Source organism: Hippocampus zosterae, chromosome 3, assembly GCF_025434085.1.
Source record: "Hippocampus zosterae strain Florida chromosome 3, ASM2543408v3, whole genome shotgun sequence".
NCBI lineage: Eukaryota > Metazoa > Chordata > Actinopteri > Syngnathiformes > Syngnathidae > Hippocampus > Hippocampus zosterae.
In genome coordinates, this window is record NC_067453.1 from 10464214 (window position 1) to 10488795 (window position 24582).

Below are 24582 nucleotides of genomic sequence, written 5' to 3' on the forward strand. Positions count from 1 at the left end.
TGGCATAGATTGCAGCTTACTCACTTACTTGGCTCTCAAATGAGGACAAAACAAGTGGTATGGAAAATGAATGTTTTGAATGGTTAGAGACAGAAATAAGCCCAAAATGTGGTAGTTTAGATTTTTAGTAAAGCAGCAATCAACAAACAGGTTTTGCGTTTTTTTAAAATCGTGCATTGACATTGCAACACATAAGACATTAACAATTTTAAATAATAATAGCCAAAATACTTAACTTGCATACAGCATTTTTCATATAGCAGATACTGAAGACACAATTAGATTTCATACAGTCTCACCTTCCCATCTTAGATACTGTATTATGTTGCTGATTATAAAATAATCAAACTATACTCTTTTCTTATACGCACATCATACATTTCATTTTATTTTTGAACACGACACCTTTTTTTTTTTTTTTTTACAGACTGTATGGCCATTATTGTCTCTACATGAGAGGCACTGAACATCTGTGGAAATATCGTCTTAAATGTGGACTTTGAGGTTTAAATGGTTGCAATCTTTTTCAGAACAGCTACAAGGAGATGACATTTTCATGATCAACTCCATCGAAGTGGAGGTACCAAACACACACATCTTGTCACACTTTCGGTGTTGCAGAGCACATCAGAGAAGAGGCAAACAACAGCAAGGTGGGGTGGCAGGACAGGAAGTTAAAGAGTGGAATTTCAGGACAAAACACCAATGGCATCAATTAGCATCTTCAGTTCATCCTTCACTCCTTCCAAGCTTCCTTGGATCTTCAAGGGGTTGTCCAGGACTTCTATGCTGCTGGTGTATGGATCGAACTTCACCGAGAAGGGACGGTGGATACCAGCAACAAATGCCCTGGTTTATATTTAACATAAAGAGAGCCATAGAAATAAAGGTTAAGCAGCATTGGAACTCTGAATGGACCGGTGAAGGGTTCTGGGTTTGAATCTCGGCTCAGTCTTCCCCATGTGTGTGCACATTTTGCACCCCAAAACAGGTATATTATGTTTATTGAGGAGTCTAAGTTGTTTATAGCTGTGAATGGGAATGAAGGCTTTCCTAAAGTATAGTATTGTTTACAGTCTTGGTATATTTGTTTCTATTACCATTGTTCGTATGTAATTATTGCTAATCAGTACAGTTTTTAAAAATTATGCAGACCATTATTTTTATCATAAGCATATGGAATACACCTTTTTTTCTTACTCGGTTTCCTATATTCGTAGGACTTGTAGAGATTTAACTTCAACATTCAGGAAGCGAAAGTTACGATTTATGACTTGTAAGACGGGGTTGGGATTTAATCAATTTTCTCCTTCCCAATTCCTTTTTGAGCAGCATATGTAAAAAGGTTGCAAATGGTGACACGTGGATGTCTTTTTTATTTTCTTTTTTTGTCATGCTCATTTTTTTCTCACCTATGGCAGGATAAGCGGTAAAAATAATGGATTGGTGGATGAACGTTGAGCATAAATGTTTCACTTGGCCTTACAGCACGCTATACCTGTATACAGAAAATGAAATGTGCACATCAGAAATATTTTCCTATGTAATGATATTCATTGTACTTTTGTTCGTATCAATTCTGTTTAGATAAACATTCCCCCGCTGCTATTTTCAAATGGAGTGTGACTAAATACTGTCAAAACACTCACCAAAGCTACTTGTTTTGCAAGGCAGCATTTGATGTGTTTGCCAAACAAAACAGCAGTATTTTGCTATGGTGAGAGGGCCTACATTAGTAACAGCTGTCTTCTGGCTGACCGACAAACGCTCATGGCCTCCGGGGTTGGATGGCTGTTTTCTGACCTTGCCTTTGCATAACCTTTATCACTCCCTTCTGTCTGCCTCTTTTTTTTCTTCCGCTCCTCTTCTTTTCTTCAGCTGTGTTTTTTTCAAACGCTTTGCATCCACGCAAGACGGCAGTACCTGAATTTCTCCTTTGCATCCGAAAAACTCTCTGAAATGAAGTAGACGGGCTGGTAGGTCTGGTCTTGGTAGGGCTGCACTGCTGCAGCTTCTGGATCAAACTCCCTCGTCTCCGGTTCGTCAGATAGCGAGTGCTGCATGGAGAGGAAATGAATACAAGGTGGATTGGATTGCTGCATCATCTTTAATCAACAAGAAAAAATCAAAACACAGACGAGGTTGGAACCTACCACAAGTTCTCCATATGAAGAAAGTAGTCCTGCACCATAAGCTCTCACTTCACCATTTTGTTTGCACAAACCGTACTCCACAGTGAACCAATACAGCTGGGAGAAGAACCATGCAAATAACGTGTATCATGAAATGAATTATCTATAGTACTTGAGTTGATCTAACTTAAATCATTACAGTCTGACAAATTTAGTATGTGCAATACAAAGGCACGTGCACTGTCGCTCTTACTGTGGAGAGTTTCTCAATATCTTCATCTGACGCACCCAATGATGCCAGGCCAAGATTCTGTAGAAAATAATCCAATGAGGTTTTGATACAGAGGCGCTTAAAGTGGCTCAGCACCCGTTAATTTTTGGTTGGGTTTTTTTTGTTTTTGTTTTTTTTAAACACTTGTGCACTGTAATGCCTTCCATATAAAAATAAAATCTGCCTTTTCAACACCAATAATGCTCAATACTGTCTGACACATTTTAAGAAGTAATCAAAATGTAGAATCCACCATTGGAACCTGAAAATTAGACCAGAACTGAATTTTATCTTTGGCACATTTGAACATAGGTCAAATTTTAGGATTTAGGAGCAAATTGTCATCAATGTCTCTTGTCATAAATGAACTGCAGTTGGATTGCGCACTACCTTACCTGGGAAAACTGTGCAAATGTGCAGTCCGCCAGCATAGGGACGTGGCCTAAAAGTTCATGGACACAGTCGCTGGATGGAAAGAGAAACACATTTTGATCATTAATAATGTACTTTTTCATGTGATTTTTTTAAAGCTGCGTCTGTGGACATAGTTCATGCTTAATCTATTGTCTGTCTTTTTCTTGTCAAAGTAAAGGAGGGAGATTAAACCACCATGGAGAAATTTCCACGGTGCGTAACATTAGATCACATAAAATATTATCGTGGTCATAAACAACCATGCATTGCTTATGTAATATAGTCTTTTAGACTCAAATGTACTCAACAAAATTTAGTGTTATTAATTTTCTTTATTTTGTTGTTCTTTTCCTTCATTTACAGAAGCGTACCAACAATTGTGTCCATATGTGCACATTAATCGAAATGTGGAAGGGATGATTGCAGATTTTCCCCCCTCAAGCACTCTGGGTAAAGAGTGTTCAGTTGGTATGACAGAGGCATACTCACGGCTCTGGGGAATGCATCGGAGAGGAGCCATGACGGATGTACTGGGTGCACTGAAACACCCTGAATGCCAAACTGGCCAGGAAATCTCGAGCTGAGAGGAGACCTGCCACTGGACGCAGCAGAAAGCCAGTGCGCTCTGTATTTCGTTAATGAAAAAAAAAGTGTACTAATCACACACTGTGTCACATCTGCATTTTTTTTAGTTAACTGCAGCTCCATTTTTACCTTTAAGAAAGCGAGACACATCTTCAAGCTGGGGAATGTTGTTTGCACTGTATCCACAATGCCTTTCAAGGAGACGGAAAGACTCAAGGTACTCACTGCAGGCATGCGTGGCGTACAGGTCTCTGAGTGTCGAGTAGACTTCCCTCCTGGCAGGACATGAAGAATTGTATCATTTCTCCATGTAAAAACACAATCTCGCTGTTGTCATTTATTTATAGTCGACATCCATCGCCTAATGCCTTGATTTGGATTTGTGTTCAAATTCAATTCGTTTTTATTGGTAAGTCAAACCCATTTCGGTATGCATGAGGACAAATGTGAAGAAAAACAGTAGGTTGGTGACTAATTGAGTGGATAAATATTATCCATTGTAATTCAGCAAAAACATCTATTTTGGTAGGTGTGTTTTGATGAATGCCTTCGGCTCCTTGACCTGATCACTCCAATCAAAGTAAAACCACGGCTTCGCCTAAGTAGGGTAATGCGTTGCCACATGACTGCTTTTCGAGCATTGTTTTAGAACTCGTGTCAAGTTCAAACAAAGTGGCTCACAATTTTTCGCAACTCAGAACACGTGGCCTGCACTTGGTACAAACTGAGCAGAAAATGAAGTGCTTGTCTGAAGAATCCTCTCAAATTACAGGCTGCCTACTCTAATGGACTGCTTTGATAGTGTCGTTCATCTGTAAATAATAGACCAAATTAGCCATGAAAGACACGTCATAGGCCACAGTCACAGTATCCCACTCTCGGTGGGAAACGAGAGGAGACAACAAAACAAAAGGAATGTCTGTGGTAACGTTTGAGCCTCTTGTGACATTCATGTACTTTCTTGCAACAGGGTTTAAAATAAGAAGATGCCAGCAACCCTCACCATGTGCCAATTTCCTCGTCTGTATATTCCACCCTGGGAATCGGATCTCCACTGGGGACAGACAGATGTCAACTTGTATCAACGCTAACATGTGTTTTTGTTCATTTAGTAATTTATCTTTTAAGTTTTCTGGGCAGTAGCCAGTCAGCTATACAATAAATGTCTCTTACTGTCTGTATCCAAAGGCAATGTCTCCAATCATTTTCCTCCTCTGTCTGTAGACGGGGTCTGTGAAGCCCTATTCAAATCAAATTTATCAGAAACACTGATCTTATTTTCATGGCCGATGGCATTCATTTCCCCGTATTAGTCATGCGAGGTCTTGACTTACAGGATGATCATGATCAAAGTCTGGATCAAATTTGGTGATCAGATGGTGACATTTATCCAAGTCTGCTATTTTCTTTGGAAACCAGTGAACTGGAAGAAAAGGACACATTCAGATATTTTGTGAACAAGGTAACAATAAAAGCAATTTGACGGACAATGAAGAGTTGTGAATGGAGAACAAATGAGGTGCTGCGTGGTTCTCCGGGAATACATGACAGTTTAAGAGGGCATCATTTTTGTGTGTGTGTTTGTGGGTGGGGGGGGGCGGGGGCAATGTGTTTGCACAAGTGTGCACATACTGGGATGTGGCTGTGTTCAGAATAAACTAAAATGACATTCAAAATCATGTTCATTGGAAATCAGCACACCCTGCCACTATTAAAAGAGCATTTGATTCATCCAAAATGAATTTCAGCTGTTTTATTGTGACTTTCCTGGCCTTTTTTTTTGTTTTGCTTCATATTAGATGTCAGAAGGTTTTGCAGCAGCTGATGCTATTTCAAATTGTTATGTTGAATTCCCTCGACTTCGTCAAAGGCCCCAAAACATGATTTGAATTGAGATGTTATTTTTGGGCCATAATTTGGCACACACGAAACAACTTGAACTGGTGACTTGGAATAAAAATGAAAGGAATTCTGAACAGTTTGAACAGTTCGTCAGTACTAATGGAAGGTCCGTCAGTCACTGACAGACTTCCGTTTCGCTGAACGAAACTTTCAAACACGGAAGGAATCAATGCAGACAGAAGCAATTTTTCGTCTGTCACCTGACCCTTCACTAACCCAGAAAGCAAAGACGGGCAGGATGGGGTGGAGGGGGGGGGGCTGCATATTATATCAACATTCTGCAAAATATTCGGCAGTTGAATACAGGCAGAGGAGAGCCTTACATTTGACTTCCTTTGTGGTCTTGACGTCTTCTGCATTTCTTTTGATGGAGCTGATGAGAGTGCTGACGTCCGAGAGGTGCACTTCACAGCGGACAAAGTACTCCAGGCTGTGCAGACTGTCCTTGGGCTTGCGGCACGGCCGCGTCTCCAAATGATGGATCTTTGCTTCAAATGTCTGAAACGCGGTTAATGACCTCCCAAATGAACACAAACGCATTGGAAAGGGGAATAATAAAATCTCAATTTGACGCAAAACCTACCTCAAACACTTTGAGAGTCCTCGAAAGCACGGGCGTCTTGTTGCCGGCTAAAGTGAAGAAGAGGTTGACAAGGGCTCTTCCATCGTCCTCTTCGAATACGATCTGCTCGCTGGCCTCTGCAGCCTCCGCTGCAGCCGCGGCTGCCTCGCGCTCCTTCCGTGCGTCATCGATCAAGCTGTGCCGTCGTCCCAGGAAGCGCTGTGACTGTTAGAAAAGAAACGGAAATGGTCTTTATTATTCAACCATATTGATGCCTGTATTTATCAGTTCATGTTGACGATACACAAATATTACTTGGTGCGCAAAAAAAAAAAAAGAACAACTTTTCCAAATGCCTGAAAAGCTTACAAACCGTCATAGTTATAGAGATAACCGTCATAGAGTGAGGCTTGTAGTCGTATCATTGTAAAGTTAAAGGGGGCCGTTTGCCCGCTTTAAATTTACATTGCCGGCACACAGTAACGTATTTAAATCTAATTGCTGTTTTGAAGAAAGACACCCAACAAAATGTAGTACAACGCGTGTAAAAATAGTGCTTATTCTTTATGTTTTCGAATGTGTCTTTATTTAACTATTTTCTTGTGTTGACGCCCATAAGCGTGCGCACGCTATCGAGAATGTCGGTGCGTAATGTTCATCTAAAATTGCGCGCACAATAAAAACACTTAACTGTTCCTCTTCAAAGAATCCCATTTTCCGCACCCTGGTGCAAATGTTTGAAAAGGTTTTGAAAGTTTCCTTTATTCCTACCGTGATGGAGTCCGACCTTTCCAACTCGGATGCTGCCCTGCGGATGCTCTTGGACGAGGACGTGGAACTACTCGAAAGTGGCATCTCGTGTTAGGTCTTCTTTTTTTTCCAAGCCAAAGAAAGATGCACAAATAAATGCGTGCTTCTGAGTGTACCTTCCCCGCCTTCCTCCTTCTTTTTATAGGCTCATTTTTTGGAGTTTGTGACGTCAAACTCTGAGGTCAGTTCTCATCAATCAAGACGCCACCACTGTGCACTAAGTATATTTAAACATGTTCTGTTTGCAGATCTCAATTGTTCCCTTCACCTTTCATAAAACACACACGTGTCCATCAATCAATTTTCTAATCATTTTATCCCCACAAGGGCTGCGGGCCAATCCAAGCTGTCTTCGGGCAATAGGCGGGGAACAACTAGAACTGGTTGCAGGGCACACAGAGACAAACAACCATCCACAATCACAATCACAATCACAATCACAATCACACCGTGGGCCAATTTCGAGTCATCAATTAAACTACCATGCAGGCCTTTGGAATGTGGGAGGAAACTGGAGGACCCGCAGAAAACCCACGCAGGCACGGGGAGAACATGCAAATTCCACACAGACATATATACATACACACACACACACACACATATATATATATATATATATATATATATATATATATATAATTTCTCTCCTGGAGGTAATATATATATATCCCGTGCACTGACATGATAATCAAAGTCTTTACTTTAGATGTGTAGACCTGAGTTGGGAGGGGCTGCGGGGGCTTAACTGTGGAAAAATTAGTCACTTTATCAGAGTCAATCCAATCGGTGCATCTCCTCAAAATTAGATTTCATTGTGGAGGGGCGATAAAACACACACATACACCCACGATGGACACTGTTCTTCCCCAGTTTAGGTCTGTCTGTGTCTGACCTCAGCAACAAGCACATTACATGGATTTGTAGCCTATTGCTTTTGGCTAAAGATTTAGCTGCTTAACGTGATTGTGGAGTGATGTACATTGCCCCCAGGCAAGCAGAGGTAAAAAGATTATCTGCGGACCTCTGGTCAAATGCTACCACGGCTGCAACCTTGAAGAGGTGCAGAGGAGGCAAGTGTGACACAGTGCGCTCAGACGTTTCTCGTTCAACCTGAGTCAACCGGCTCAAAATGCTGAAGAGCACTACTATCACCTCCGGCATATGACAGTTCTGGCCCCATTTTGTGGAGCACCTTCGCCCTCATAGTGAAGGTTAAAATATAAAACAAACTGCTGTCCAGGAAAGGATGTACACATCTTTCCACTTTGTTGGAATAAAGTTTCTGAAAAGGCATTGCAGTGATGGGTCTTGTCCTAACAATAATGTAATATGGGCTAATCAGTTGACACTTTATTGCCCAGGGCAGTCCAGTCGAAGAATGTGAGAGAACGCTCAAAATTGTTTGATTTCACAAAGATTTGACATTAATTTTAATATTCTTACACTTCTATTGTCAAGAGACTTATCGGTACATTTATCATTCTTAAAAAAACATATTAATATACATATTAAAAACACAACAGAGGTCATTAATTAAATGGTAACAACAAACATGTCATCAGTATATGAAAATTTAAATGCTTCTTCAATTTTTCATAAAACTTTAATGTGAAAAAAATTACGCGAATTACCTCCAGGAGAGAAATTCAATGTTATTATTTTGACCTTTTGTTGAAAGTGCTATTTTATGAAAGACAAAACAATGTGCCGCTTGACATTTATTCGCAGTTAGGCATAATTATTCACAAGGTAGGTGATGCTCCTCCGTGAGTCGTCACCTTACCGTGGTGGAGGGGTTTGTGTGTCCCAATGATCCTAGGAGCTAAGTTGTCTGGGGCTTTATGCCCCTGGCAGGGTCACCCATGGCAAACAGGTTCTAGGTGAGGGGCCAGACAAAGCACGGCTCAAAGACCCCTGATGAAGATTAAAATAAATGGATCTAAGTTTCCCTTGCCTGGACGCGGGTCACCGGGGCCCCCCTCTGGAGCCAGGCCTGGAGGTGGGGCTCGTTGGCAAGCGCCTGTTGGCCGGGCCTACACCCATGGGGCCCGGCCGGGCACAGCCCGAAGAGGCAACGTGGGTCCCCCTTCCCATGGGCTCACCACCCATGAGAGGGGCCAAAGGGGTCGGTTGCAATGTGAGCTGGGCGGCAGCCAAAGGCGGGGACCCTGGCGGTCCGATCCTCGGCTGCAGAAGCTAGCTCTTGGGACATGGAATGTCACCTCTCTGGCAGGGAAGGAGCCCGAGCTGGTGTGTGAGGCAGAGAATTTCCGACTGGATATAGTCGGACTTGCCTCCACGCACAGCCTGGGTTCTGGTACCAGTTCTCTCGAGAGGGGTTGGACTCTCATCCACTCTGGAGTTGCTCACGGTGAGAGGCGCAGAGCAGCTGTGGGCATACTCATTGCCCCCCGGCTCAGTGCCTGTACATTGGGGTTCACACCGGTAGACGAGAGGGTTGCCTCCCTCCACCTTCGGGTGGGTGGACGGGTCCTGACTGTTGTTTGTGCAATGCACCAAACAGCAGCTCAGCATACCCACCCTTTTTGGAGTCCTTGGAGGGTGTGCTGGAGAGTACTCCTGCTGCGGACTCCCTTGTTCTGCTGGGTGACTTCAATGCTCACGTGGGCAATGACAGTGAGACCTGGAGGGGCGTGATTGGGAGGAACGGCCCCCCCGATCAGAACTCGAGTGGTGTTTTGTTATTGGACTTCTGTGCTCGTCACGGACTGTCCACAACGAACACCTTGTTCAAACATAAGGGTGTCCACGTGTGCACCCTAGGCCGTAGTTCGATGATCGACCTTGTGGTCGTGTCATCGGATTTGCGGCCGCATGTTCTGGACACTCGGGTGAAGAGAGGGGCGGAGCTGTCAACTGATCACCACCTGGTGGTGAGTAGGCTCCGATGGTGGGGGAAGATGCCGGTCCGTCCTGGCAGACCCAAACGTATTGTGAGGGTTTGTTGGGAGCGTCTGGCGGAATCCCCTGTCAGAAAGAGTTTCAACTCCCACCTCCGACAGAGCTTTTCCCATGTTCCGGGGGAAGCGGGGTACATTGAGCCCGAGTGGACCATGTTCCGAGCCTCTATTGTTGAGGCGGCCAATCTGAGTTGTGGCCGTAAGGTGGTTGGTGCCTGTCGTGGCGGCAACTCCCGTACTCGCTGGTGGACACCAGCAGTAAGGGATGCCGTCAAGCTGAGTCCTATCGAGCCTTTATGGACTGTGGGACCCCAGAGGCAGCTGACGGGTATCGACTGGCCAAGCGGAACTCAGCTTCGGTGGTCGCTGAGGCAAAAACCAGAGCGTGGGTAGAGTTCCGGTGAGGCCAAGGAAGCCGACTTCCGGACGGCTTCGAGGAAATTCTGGTCCACCATCTGATGTCTCAGGAGGGGGAAGCAGTGCACCACTAACACTGTGTACAGTGGGGAAGGGGCGCTGCTGACTTCGCCTCGGGACGTTGTGAACCGGTGGACAGAGTACTTCGAAGACCTCCTCAACTCCACCAACACGCCTTCCTTAGAGGAAGCAGAGCCTGGGGACTCTGAGGTGGGCTCTCCTATCTCTGTGGCTGAAGTCACCGATGTGGTTAACAAGCTCCTCGGTGGCAAGTGCCTCTGGATTGGCAGACCGGGGTGGTAGTCCCTCTTTTTAAAAAGGGGGACCGGAGGGTGTGTTCTAACTACAGAGGGATCACACTCATCAGCCTACCTGGTAAGGTCTATTCAGGGGTGCTGGAGAGGAGGGTCCGTCAGGAAGTCGAGCCTCAGATTGAGGAGGAGCAGTGTGGTTTTCGTCCCGGCCGTGGAACAGTGGACCAGCTCTACACCCTTAGCAGGGTCCTTGAGGGTATGTGGGAATTCGCCCAACCAGTCTTCATGTGTTTTGTGGACTTGGAGAAGGCGTTTGACCGTGTCCCTCGGGGAGTTCTGTGGGGGGTGCTTCGTGGGTATGGGGTACCGAACCCCCTGATACGGCTGTTCGGTCACTATACCACCGATGTCAGAGTTTGGTTCGCATTGCCGGCAGAAAGTCGGAATCGTTTCCAGTGGGGGTAGGACTCCGCCAAGGCTGCCCTTTGTCGCCGATTCTGTTCATTACTTTTATGGACAGAATTTCTAAGCGCAGCCGAAGCGTTGAGGGAGTCCGTTTTGGGGGCCTCAGTATTGCATCCCTGCTTTTTGCAGATGATGTGGTGCTGTTGGCTCCTTCAAACGGGGCTCTCCAACTCTCACTGGAGCGTTTCACAGCCGAGTGTGAAGCGGTTGGGATGAAAATCAGCACCTCCAAATCTGAAACCATGGTCCTCAGTCGGAAAAGGGTGGAGTGCCCCCTACGGGTCGGGGAGGAGATCTTGCCCCAAGTGGAGGAGTTCAAGTATCTTGGGGTCTTGTTCACGAGTCGGGGTAGGAGGGAGCGGGAGATCGACAGGCGGATCGGTGCAGCGTCTGCTGTGATGCGGACGTTGTATCGGTCTGTCGTGGTGAAGAAGGAGCTGAGCCAAAGGGCGAAGCTCTCAATTTACCAGTCGATCTACGTCCCAACCCTCATCTATGGTCACGAGCTATGGGTCGTGACCGAAAGAACGAGATCCCGGATACAAGCGGCCGAAATGAGTTTTCTCCGCAGGGTGTCTGGGCTCTCCCTTAGAGATAAGGTGAGAAACTCGGTCATCCGGGAGGGGCTCAGAGTCGAGCCGCTTCTCCTCCACATCGAGAGGAGCCAGATGAAGTGGCTTGGGCATCTGATTCGGATGCCTCCTGAGCGCCTCCCTGGTGAGGTGTTCCGGGCATGTCCCACCGGGAGGAGACCCCGAGGAAGACCCAGGACACGCTGGAGAGACTATGTCACCCAGTTGGCCTGGGAACGTCTCGGGATCCCCGGGGAGAGCTGGAAGAAGTAGCTAGGGAGAGGGAAGTCTGGGCTTCCCTGCTAAAGCTGTTGCCCCCGCGACCCGGCCCCGGATAAGCGGTAGATGATGGATGGATGGATGGATGGATGGATGGAGGTAGGTGATGCTTTCACGTATGCGTGCGTGAGTGCGCATGTGTGTGTGTGTGTGTGTGTGTGTGTGTGTGTGTGTGTGTGTGTGTGTGTGTGCGCACGCGTGTATGTTTGTGTGTGTGTTTGTGTGCAACTATGATTTAAGAGGTACCAAATTATTCAAAAAACTCAAAACAAGAACAAACATCAAGCAAAGAAGTGTATCTATTAAAGGTGTTAATCTGTGGAATAATTTCGAAAGGGACCTGAAAATGAGTAAATCGCTTGCTGGGTTAACAAACAAATTCAAAAGAATAGTAGAAACAACCTACATCAATCAGCGTTAAAATGATAAATTCTAAACATTAAATATAATGATAAATCAGAACTACGGTAAGTTGAAAAATAGAGAAAGGTATTGAAATATCCATTATGAATACAAGAGAAAATTGACACAAGAGTGCCAGGGTGTGGATGTATATAATCCCGATACAAACCAAAAGTTGTAAAATTATCACAGTTACGGGTAAAGTATGAGCTTTAATGGAGACTTCTTTCTTCTTACTTTTTTTTCTTTTCTGATTGATGTAAAAATGATTTATTACATATAAACACATAACACGGGGTAGGACTAGATATGTTTTTTACTTCTTCCTACTCCCTTAAGCATAATAACTGTGTTGAATGAAGACTGATTTCTTTCTTTTTACTATTTCATCTACCTTAATTTCTGTCAAATTATTACTGTATATGTTTTATGTTCAATTAACAACAAACCAACCAGTTGGTGCAGAAAATCATTGCACCATTTTAAAGTGACCAGTAGCAGTATTTGTGGTGTAACAAGTGTGCAATTATGCGGATGTCCTTGAGTGCTTTAACGTGTCTGATGCTGTGGAATATAGATCAGTGACAGTGGTTCAAAACAGTGAGTACAGAGCTGGAGCTACAATGATTATAGCGTTCATGCTGTTCCACAGGGTTGTGCAAAATTGCAAAGAGCCACTATACAGGTAGATTTGGGTTACTGTTTAGGGAGTTAATGGCTAGAGGGAAGAAGCTGTTTAAGTGTCTACTGGATTTGGTGCGCATGGATCGGTAGCGCTTGCCTGAGGGGAGTAGCTGGAAAAGGGGGTGGGCAGGGTGAGGGGGGTCCGGTAGGATTTTCCGTGCCCTTGTCTTGGTTCTTGCGGTGTGCAAGTCCTCAAGAGTGGGTAGGGCGGTGCCAATGATTTTTTCCACCATCCTAACTGTCCGTTGCAGTCGGATTATTTCCTTTTTTGTGGCGGACCCAAACCAAACCGTGATGGAAGAACACAGGCTTGATTCAATTACTGCTGTGTAGAACTGTCGTAGCACCTCCTGTGGCAGGCCATGCTTCCTCAGCAACCTGCCCACATAAACATTGGTAGTTGGCTAAAGCAGAAGAAAATGGGTGGATGGATCCCAAAATAAATGTTGTAGAATCCAAAATGAGTCATGACCAAGCTAGATCATTTGCAGCAACCCTCAGCCATTGCTCATCGAGTTACGAGACTAACTTTTGTCAGAATTGCAAAGATGTGATATCTCGCCACCGTTCATCCCTCTGTGTTTTTCTTGAAAGTTTCAGAGGTACTTGCAAATGACACCAGGATGATAATTATTCCAATTACGCATTGATTCAGTGGTTGCATTGTAAGTGTCAGCTTTTGCCTGCATAATTGTGGGACCTCAGACGGGTTAATTGCACCTAACGAGACCAGCTGGGCTATTATCTATCATCCTCCACATTTCTTTCTGTGCAGGGCAGCTGAACAACATCAGTCACTCTTGAGTTTAGCATCACAACACCTCATGTTGATGATCAGAAACAGATACACAAGATTTGGTCCTAATAAAGGTTTTCTCAGTCACGCAAGGATAAGCGGATGACAAAATGGATGGATTGTCAAAACTATTTGTTCACCATATCATAGTGTCACTTGTGCACATCAAAAAACAGCTTCTCATTTATTCAAACAATGCTTTGGCACACATCCATGCAAATGATTGTTTAATTCATAGCTGTTTCCTCACATTATTTATTGCTTATGTCTTATTGATTGAAATGTCTTAAAATGGGTCTCTGTTGAATTAGATCACACCACACAACATTTTGGTATTAGTTCATGGCATAAGTCTTTCCATGCTAAACAGTTGAACAAGTTACATATGTCAAGCATATTTCCATACATTTCCATGAGACTTTTTTTTCCCCAGTGGTCTTTCTCTTGTGGAGGGTACTCTATGCAGCAATAAATCAACTAATAACCCTGGTCAACAGCACATTTTACCACACATTGTAATGTATAAATAGAATTCATAGATAGGCCTTTTCCTAAATATATTACTGCAAACAATATTATAATTATCATTATTTTATTATTATGAAAAGCTGATGTGCTAGAGATAAAATGAGGGCAGTTTTGGAATCAGGGCAAAAATAAAAAATCTTGAATTGTTTACTTGTATCTCTGATTTTGAAATATACCCCAAAAAATTGACCAATGTAATCGGCCAGTTTTCTGAAATAGCTCATCCCAAGAGAAAATATTTATTGTGGCGTGTATGAGAATTTGTGGTACAAAAGCCAGACTGCACTGTCATTTCTATGGTTGCGTGGGTACAGTTTTCCCGAAGGAGACTGCACTTATGTTCACTTTCTTTTGAGTCTTGTCCAGTCACTTAGAATCAAATTTCCACAGACACTAATGTGGAAATTCCAAGTCATTTAAACTTTAGCTGTGATTTGCATCGGAACATCCTCCCCTACCCCCCATGTGCTGTATCCAGATAAAAAAGAACAGAAGGATAGCCATTCTGATTTGCCGCTTGTAGCTCCAGGAGATGAAAGATGAAAGTAGTCTCTATTACCGTAGTCCTCAACCCTCTTTAACAGATCATGCTCTATGATTTCAGATGCATTGAACTATTCCGCCAGTCACTACACCATGCTTGACGATCGTGACTGTTGCCGCACACTTACTTTGCAAGTAACTGGAGAGCTCTGCGTAACAGGGATTTTTCTTAGTATGTAAAGGTTATCCAAAACAACCATGACAGAACTTAAAGATGCATGCAAAATTTCACTGAAGTGCTTTGATTCATGCGTTTTGAATAGATCTGATATTATAAGTAATGCAACAATGCATCCACACCGTATATTACCAGTGCTTTTGACAACATTAGCCATGGCTATCTCTTGTTTTGTTTTACAACAGAGCAAAATGTCACTTCTGATAAGCTTGACTGTGGTCCTGTTACGGTCATATATCTACTGAATGTGCCATGTTTGATAAGCTCAGCAAGATGGAGGAAAAAAAGGGGAAGCGCTATCGTAAGTCATGCTAGTAAAAGAGCTCCATCAATCTCAGAACATCAGGCCAGGAAAAAAAATGTTCTTGGACACCGGCACAATTGTGTACTTACCTGTGGATTACTTTCATTTTATCTGGAAGATATATTGTGCCTACATACATAAAAATAAAGCGCAGTGATCCATAAGATAAGATAAGATAAGATAAGATAACCTTTATTTGTCCCACACTGGGGAAATTTGCAGCCTCCAGCAGCAAGAATGTAGGTAGAAAGAAGAAAGAAGAAAAAAAACAGCAAACACCGTTCAATTAAGTGCAATACAAACACATGGATAAATCGCAGTGCTATTTACAATTGACTTTCACATCATTTTATTATTATTATTATTATTATTATTATTATTATTATTATTATTGTTATTCAGCAGCCTGACAGCAGTTGGTAGGAACGAGCGTTGGTATCTCTCCTTCTTGCAGCGCGGGTGTAACAGTCTCTGGCTGAAGGAGCTACCAAGTGCTGTCAGGGCGGGCTGGAGGGGGTGGGACGGACTGGCCATCATAGCTTTTAGCATAGTTAGCATCCTTCTGTTGCCCACCTCCTCCAGAGTGTCAAGGGAGCAACCCAGGACAGAACTGGCCTTCCTGACCAGTCGCTCCAGTCTCTTTCTGTCCCGGGCTGAGATGCTGCCTGACCAGCAGACAATGCCATAATGGATGGCCGAGGCCACCACCGAGTTATAGAAAGTCTTAAGGAGCGACCCCTGAACCCCAAAAGACCTCAGTTTCCTGAGTAGGAAGAGTCGGCTCTGTCCTTTCCTAATCGGGGTGTCCGTGTTTGTAGACCAGTCCAGTTTGTTGTTCAGAAGAACACCAAGGTACTTGTAGGAGGTCACCCTCTCTATGTCCATACCCTGGATGTTCATCGGTGCTGGTGAGTACTGTTTCCTGCAGAAATGCACAACCAACTCCTTAGTTTTCCTAGGGTTTATCTGGAGGAGATTCTGCTGGCACCAGTCCACAAAGTCCTTTGTCAGTCCCCTGTACTCCCGATCGTCCCCCTCTGTAATGAGGCCAACAATCGCAGAGTCATCTGAGAACTTCTGAAGGTGGCAGTTTGGAGTGGCGTGTCTGAAGTCCGAGGTGTAGAGGATGAACAGGAATGGAGCCAGAACAGTCCCCTGCGGCGCTCCAGTGCTGCAGAGAAGCCTGTCCGACTCACAGCTCTGCAACCTCACGTACTGCGGCCGGTTTGTGAGGTAGTCTATGATCCATGCTGTGAGATGGTGGTCCACTCCGGCGTTCTGCAGTTTGCTTCCCAGCAAATTGGGCTGGATGGTGTTGAAGGCACTAGAGAAATCAAAGAACATGATTCTCACAGTGCTCCCAGCCTACCGGTACTCCAAGTGTGACAGCACTGAGTGGAGGAGGTAGATAATGGCGTCTTCCATGCCAGGCTGATAGGCAAACTGCAGCGGTCGAAGTAATCTATTGTATGTTGTAAAGATTTAGAGCTGAAAAGAGTTGAGAAAGAGCTGAAAAGCCCCCATGACTATGGGAGCAGAACACCAAAAATATGGCAAATGTATTTTGAATAGTATTATTTGCTTTAGATGAATGAATAACATCTTCAAATATTCATCCATTTTGTACACCAATTGTCCTCATTAGAGTCCCTGGGGGTACTGGAGCCTACCCCAGCTGACTACACCCTGGATGCAATGCCAGTCAGTCACAGATTTTAAAAGTAGTAGTAACAGGAGCATTCAAATTTGGCCAAACAGTTGAAAACAACTGCAAAGATTGACAGGCCAACTTTGCTTGCAAACCTTCATCTATTCACTTTGATGCAGCCTGAAGGGTTGCCATCAAGGGAAGGGAATGTTCTGAACTTTGGTTTCAAAACATTTGTGATGTTGAGTGAAGTAATGATCCCTGAGAAATGTGCCGTCGCAACGTGGTTGCTGTAGCTCACTATCCGTAATGCAACTTAAACCAGTTGAGAGTTGACAGTGAATCAACATCACATTCAGTTTTATTTTGCCCCTATTGCTCCAATATTGCAGTCCGCACAACCTGGATTTCGTAATACAAATGCTGGATGACCAGAATTCCACGCAATCAACAACATTCTTCATAAAAGAAATTAATTGAATGATTTTTTTTTTTTTGCCTATTGCAGCAACACTTGTCAGAAGTACAACACACCCACTTATTTTTAGACTCGTTCAACCATTTGCTCACGTCTGGGGACTGGGTCATAGCAGTGGTAACATCTATATGGTTTGTTGATACTGGCCACCTTCCCTCTAGCAGTGACACACAAGCTCTGTGGATCTAGTGACTCCCAATTGGATTTACCTTTTCTTAATGGGCCGCTGTCATCCACCAGCCTGGAGCGTCTTGCTCGTGCTTGATGAACAACACGCAGCTGTGGCCGCAGACACACACCACCTGCATGTGCTATGTATATGCCTACACCTTGAACAAGTTCTCATCTTTCAGTATTTTTGGTTTGTTGGTTGATGTGCAACGCCAGACCGTGAGAATTATTTTTCCCAAGAAAGTTCATTTGTGTTGTGTTCAAGACTTCCCAAGCATTATGAAAAAATGCACTCCGGTAGAAAGCTGAAATAGCTTCCGTTCTTCCATAAAGACTTTTTAAACATGGAGGTTTAGGTCAAAGAGTTCTTCCCCACCAAACTCATCCAACCATGCTTTGCCATGAATGGGAAACAGTCTCAGGGTATTTTTACACTCCAACAACCTAGTTTTGTCCTTGCTTGAAAGGTTTCTGTCAGAGATTTTCTCGGACAAAGTTAAAGGAACGACTCGGCACACAGGAAAATCGTCTTCAATATCGGCGGGAGCGGACCTCTGAGAGCGAACGACGGTTGTTGCTCCGCGATCACACTCGGCTCCCTCTCCGCCGGTTCGAACTTTTATTGCAAAATACAAGAAAGACCCTGCCCCAGAGATTAGCATACCGCGCCCCCCGGTCAGGGCCCTCGGTAGTGATCTGATTTACCCGAATACACAAGTCACAGACTTGGCTGATGACTAATGTCCACCTGGGCGCGACAGCTGTTCCCAAACTGTCTTTTGGTATTCAACAACTCTTTGTTCCCAATTTGTTTATTCCCACTCTGTGATTGAATCTAGCCTTCGCCCCCCTTGCTTTGACGTGATTACTCAAGAAAAAAAGGCCCTCCGCCCAAACGGCCGACATCTCTGCGCTGAGCATGTCCAGACATGCCCAAATTAACCGAAACTTTAAACATGATACAATTTTGCTCATAGATTCATCTAACAGTTTCATGTACAGATGACAATGTTAATCAAGTCCCGATTCACACAACCTTAAAATGATACTGTAAAATGCAGTCTCGCCCAATAAGAAACACTACACAGATTTAGTTCAGCATTTGAAACCATCAACTAGTCGTCTTGTCTCGAAACTATCTGACTTTTTCAAAACTATTGTGAATCTATTCAAACCGAGTTGCAGCAAATAATCAACTGCTCACTTCAGTTAGGCAAGTTTCCTAAACCCCTGGTAACAGCCACCTTTGAAGCCCTTCGAAAAAAAGAGAAAGCTGGATGTCTCCCTCTAAGCAAAATGATATATCCATCTCAAACCTTCCCTTCTTGAACCAAAATGGTCGAGAAAGTGTTTTGTTTGTTAGTTTGTTTGTTATTAATCTACTCAGCAAATTCTTTGAACTGACTTTTTGATCAATTCCAATCAGGATTCCCAGTCGGTTTTGACCCCTTCTTTTCAGTCTGTATATGTTACCTTTGGGTAGTTGCTTGAGAACGCCGATCTTGGCTTTCACAGTTAACGCAGATGACATAGCGCTATATAATAAGAAATGTCTCAAAATGATCCTGTTGTATTTAAGAAGACCACACCAACCAAGACGAAGACTTGGTCAAGAGACTTGAGAGTATCAAGACCGAGACAAGGCCAAGACGTTTTGGAGGTCAAGACCAAGACAAGACCAAGAATTTTAGAGGTGAAGACTGGGACAAACTCAAGACTTTTGGAAGTCGAGACTGAAACAAGACCAAGCCAGTTTTTTATCAAAGAAAAATCACAAAAAGAAAACACAACAAAATGACTAGTATCTTTTTTTTCTCAATATTTTTGCAAAAACAACAAATTCTGCTATGTTGTTTTTCAAATAGTACAAAGAAACAAATCTCAAATCTTAGCAAATGTGTTGTTTTCTTATACAGATTATGTACTTAACAAAACTGAATTGTTTAGACAAGCCATGATAAATGTCATTTTGCAAAGAAAATTTGAAAGAAAAGTTCGGAACAATGCAGGAATTAAATGAAGTGAATGAAAAAATAAAACCGGAACGCTTGCAGAGCCCGCCCTGTTCGAGACCGAGATAAGACTGAGTAAAAATGCCTTTCATTCTGAGATGAGACCAAGAAATGTTGAATGAATATAAACCGAGCAGGGCTGAAGCATTGTCATCATCATCATCGTTAAAAATGTTGCTTTTTTCCCCCCCATAGCTTTGATTCAGGTCCTCTTAGTGTAAGCATTTTTTTTCCTTTAGATAAATTTAGAAACCTACGGAGCCCCTAAGGGGACATGGAAGGAAAAAAAAAACTTTGCGAGATCTCGCATTACTTTGCGAGATCTCGCATTACTTTGCGAGATCTCGCAAAGTTTTTTTTTTCCTTCCATGTCCCCTTAGGGGCTCCGTAATACGAAATGGTGTCAATGTAAGCTCGGGTCATTTTTGTGAGCTGCTTTTCTTTTCTTTGCAATGCTTCTGAATGTCATTGACAGTTGTGCTTGTAAATATTTGTTGCCGCTGATTTGCTCGCAGACATGACCTTTAGGTAAATTTCAAGCACGACACACCCTTAATGGGTCACTAGTTGCAGGGCTCTGTAAACAATCAACCATTCACACTCACATTCATACTTACAGAGAAGTTTGAGTCTTCGGTTCATGTAATTATGAATGTTCATATAATGTGCATTATCCTGCATCACCTTTATGTTATTTCAAATCTGCCTCTTAGCCAGATACTATTACAGGGACTATTGTTAAACTCAAACCCTGATTAACCGGCGCATCACCACTACTAATACAGGACTTTCTACCACGTAATGTTTTTGAAGATCATTAAAGCTAACAACCATGATGGTTGAAAGTTGGTTTGCCCTTCAGTGAAAATCCTTAACTGTCAAAATATGAACACGTTCTGTTTTGTTGTCCAGAGAGAGATCCTCAAATTACAGGCAATCAATAACCTTGGTCTTTTACATTTTGTCCACTCACAGTCGCTCATTGTGTGTGGCTGCGTGTGCTCAAAGGTGTTTTCTGTGATTATCGGTGGTGGCTATCAGGTTTAGTCATGAAACAGCACAGGCTGTAGTTAGTGGGAAAGCATACAAAATAAAGATGTTATGATTACAAGTGCCTATTGGTGTGGCATATTGCACACAAATTGCACACAGTTGAGATCCCAGCTTGCCATAAACCAGATTAATTATTTTGCTAAATTTGTTACGAATATAGAGCTTTGTGACACAGACACATTAGATGAGACATAGCAGTTCCGTTTGCCACCCTTCAACCCCCCACCCCCACCCACCACACACACACACACACACACACACACCCTAAACCTCTTGTGAATAATGACTGCAGCTGTGTCAGTGCGGCTGCTTCGCTGCGTGTCTTATTTTGATGGCTTTCTATAGTCAGTGTGGACGTGTGTGTCTCTCTGATTATGGTGTACAAATAGGCCATTAACCATAAGTTAGGAAGCGAGAGGCTTAATGGACAACAGAGGATGCAGGGGCAGGACGGCTCGTAAACACCGCCTCGTCCTCCGGTCATATCGATAAAACCATCCATGCCATCTGGGAGTTTGGCCACTTCATTCACAAAAACCAATACCCCAGTGGAATGAGGTGGGTCACGTTGTACGCACATGACGTGTTGAATCACCAGAAACAGAAAAGTATTATCGCCACTTCTTTTTTTTCTTTTGTCTTCTGTTGATGCTTGCTCTAAATGCAGACAATGTTATCCCAGACCATGACAAAATTACGTCTTGAAATATCTGGGTAAAATTGTTCAAATCTTTGCAATACGTGAGGAAAAAAAATCATGCATAACATTCATTAAAACATGAGCAAGGTGTCTGTTAGAAAAATAAAATAAATAAAAAAACTCCCGGGAGACAGGAGATTGATGTTAACAGATTGATTGCATTGACCAAAGCTTTCATGTTAGTGCTGGCATTCAAAGAAATCAACACAGATGAAGTGGGAGACTGAACAATGAATAACAACACTTGTCTTGCAAATGCCTCTGTATTGAAGGAAAACAGGACCTTATCACAATTCTGTGTTTCAGCTACAGGTTCATCCTGAGTCCCTGCTCGGGGAATTGTGTTTTCAAATGCTTCCAAAATTTCTAGGATGGAGTTTGCAGCAATGAACATATCTGACTGGTTGACCGCTGCCTCTTTAATGTCACCAACCATTTTTACCCACATCAGTTTCCTCATTCACTTTTGTTCAAATATTGCCTCACTGCAAAGTAATTCATGAAATGAAAGCCTAAATGATGGACGAACGCTCAATGAGGTAGGCTGTGTTACCCACATTTTCCAAAGGCAACATCACGAACAAAAAATGGAAACAGCAGTCTGAGATGTGCTAAGTTTGATAAGTTTAGGATACATATACACTTTAAGTTTCCCCAAACAGCAAAAAACAAAAAAGAAAATAAAAGAAACTGTATGAGGATACATCTCAGACAATTTTAGATAGGCACTGCACAGAATACGCAGTCTAGTCGATGGATTGATGGAATTCACATATTTAAAAAAAAAACTCTTCTATTTGCCTCATCTGTATTTTCTTATGACAAGTGCGTAAGGATGTTTGCTATCAACCTGTTTGACTTAATGAAAGGACCTGTGACCAGATCTGTTTGCTGATTGCTGAGCAAATATTTCTACTCCTTAAACAATTTAAGTGAGTGCATTCCTGTAACCCTGGCAATGGGAAATGAACCATCATATTTTGCATCCTAACAGCCATGTATGTGCCTCAGTCCTTTCAGGAATGAGGCATGGTATAATTATTTTTTTTTTAAATAAGACGGTCATCATCTGGTTGTGGGACTCAAAGACTGATGCTACAAAGTACATATTTGTGCAAAAGCATCAAGTGTTACTATTGTCTGAGTGAATGTGGTGCCTTCAAAAAAAGCTTAGCCTCCAAATGTTCACAAGATGCTTTTAAATAAGTCTCTCATGTCAATAAAGTCAGTCAAGTATGTCAACATACTTGCTACACTAAAACCCTACCATGAAAGAAAGAAAAACTTAAACTGATAATTTGATTAAAATAAAATAAATTGACATTCATAATAAACAAAACAAAAAAATGAAAACTGTGCAATGCTTGTGTTTTATTATTACTTTTATTATTAATAATACTAATAATAATAATACTAATAATAATACTAATAATAATTTAGACAAATTGGGCTTAATCCCCCACCCAAAAAAGAGCTCTCTCTCAGTAAGACTGTCTTGTACATCTGTTAACGGGTATTGCATAACTTGTGTGTTCCCTACTTCACATGTCTGTTATAAAATGTGCCTTCTGCAGACTGCAAGTTTCAGCACAGATTTTCAAAAGGTTCATCAGAATAGTCCAAAGTTTTGTTTCTAGCCATTCTTCTTGGTTGTTTTGAATGTCTCTGTTGTTTTAGTTGTTTACACTTGGCAGTTTCTCTGATGCCTGAACTACACTTGAGATTTCAATAGATACTTTACAGATTCAAGACCCTTTCTCAGACACAGCAAGCAGTTCTAGATCATAACCAAGCTTCCTCCACATTGGTTCTTCTTTTGTATGTTTCAGTGTTGCGTCCGTAAATATATTGTTCATGTTACTTACCAAAGAAACTTCATTATTGCCTAAAGGCTGGTCATGCATTTTGCCAAATTCATCTGCAGTAATCAGTTTCAAGTTATTCCGTGACGATTGCGGATTTTTCTTTCTTGAATCAAAGTGTGCACATTTAAACCACTTCAATTAATAAATGCAGCACAATCACCACACTTTTCCAAAATTAGCAATGATTGTACATTTGTCTACATCTGTGGCTCGATCCCAAATGCTACAATCACATTTGATTTCTTCTGTGAGTACAGATCTGTTCTGGTAAATGTCACACTGTGACAGGCACAAAGCCTGGTCACCACAATCATACCCTGAGGGACCCCAGCACTGTCACTTCCTCTCAAGTGTGCGCACGTTGCAGCAGTTGATAGCAAATAGAGGGCCTGATTTTAGTGACTTTATGCCTTTTGTAGAATACGCTATTTCTGTAGAGAGCATATTTCCTTGACGCAAAAAAAAAAAAAACTCAACAACAGCAACTTGATAGATCATTTAAGAAATGATGACCATATCTAAATGTATGTATTTTGTTAGTTTTGTGTACTGTATTAAGAGTCACTATATTGTTCTATATATTATTCATAAATGAGTGAGGTTGCAATAGACTGCAAATGTGCTTGTTTTGACATGTAATTTATAACGAAGAGGAAACTGTCATGTTCCGTGCCTGCCTGCAGGGGGCGGGCTTTCTCCCCGCCGACTGCACACCTGTTATTCATTCGGGATGATTATTCTTCCTTTATTAGGAGACTCCGGCAGTTTACTCACTGCCGGAGAATTCCACGCCGTGCCATATTTCTCTCGTGCTCTATTTCGCTATTTGCTATTTGACTCGTTGCCTTTTTGCCTTACGGCCGATACTCTTGTGATTCGCGTTTTGCCTCTAAGATTTTGTACTTATCGTATTTCCGCCAATTCAGGCCCTCCTCGCGTTTTTTGTTTTCCGCGAGCTTTTTCAGTTGTTATTTCCTTCTTTGTTACTCCTGGTCCTTATTTGATCAGCGTTTTGTGTTACCGTTTTTCCCTGTTGGGCTCTTTCTGTTTTTTTGTCATTAAAGACACCTTTTGATTTTTTCGTTGTCTGCTTTCCGGGGATCCAACTCTTTACTTCCTTGTTCTGCACGGAGCGATCTGTTATCGCTTCGGGCAGAACGTGACAGAATTCTCCGGCCAACATGGATCCCGCAGATATCGAGAAAATATTGTCCGCTCTTACCCGACAAGAGCAACAGATGAGTCAGCAGGGCCAAGCCATTTCGGAACTCCGAGGCGCGGTCTCCATGCTGGCTCATCGGTTCGACGATTTCGAACCTCGTTTAGTGCGGGTGGAGGAACGGAGACCCACTCCCTCCGGGGGCCGTCCAGCCACCCCGGAAGCGCCCCCCTCACATACCATTATGTCGAGGGAACCATCGCTTCCACACCCCCCTCGTTATGGGGGTGAGCATGGGCAGTGTGGCCACTTCCTTCACCAGTGCTCACTCATATTCGACCAACAGCCGTCTGCCTACGCTAATGATGCCGCCAAAGTGGCCTATGTGATGAGTTTGTTGACAGGTCCGGCGGCGTCATGGGCGATTGCGACCAGCGACGCCAAGCCGATTCTCCGATCGTCGTTCCCTGAGTTCGT

General features: G+C 43.1%; 2 protein-coding genes across 3 annotated transcripts in view; one reads left to right on the forward strand and one right to left on the reverse strand.

Moving 5' to 3' along the window:
* The window catches only part of nap1l4a (nucleosome assembly protein 1-like 4a), a 220113-nt gene that overhangs the window by 173888 nt on the left and 21643 nt on the right, over positions 1-24582 (forward strand). The window lies entirely within an intron of this gene.
* th (tyrosine hydroxylase) lies at positions 110-6738 on the reverse strand. 2 transcript variants are annotated; one of them, XM_052060095.1, is made up of 13 exons: positions 6638-6738; positions 5888-6085; positions 5628-5802; positions 4737-4825; positions 4576-4643; positions 4406-4456; positions 3532-3677; positions 3307-3442; positions 2799-2868; positions 2386-2442; positions 2154-2249; positions 1924-2057; positions 110-849 (listed from the first exon to the last, which is right to left on the reverse strand). In XM_052060095.1, exons 1-13 carry the CDS (start codon positions 6719-6721, stop codon positions 690-692), a joined length of 1464 nt encoding a protein of 487 aa, XP_051916055.1. In that variant the 5' UTR covers positions 6722-6738; the 3' UTR covers positions 110-689. The 2 variants fall into 2 exon arrangements, with proteins under 2 accessions (XP_051916055.1, XP_051916054.1); XM_052060094.1 differs by having other exon boundaries at positions 5888-6091.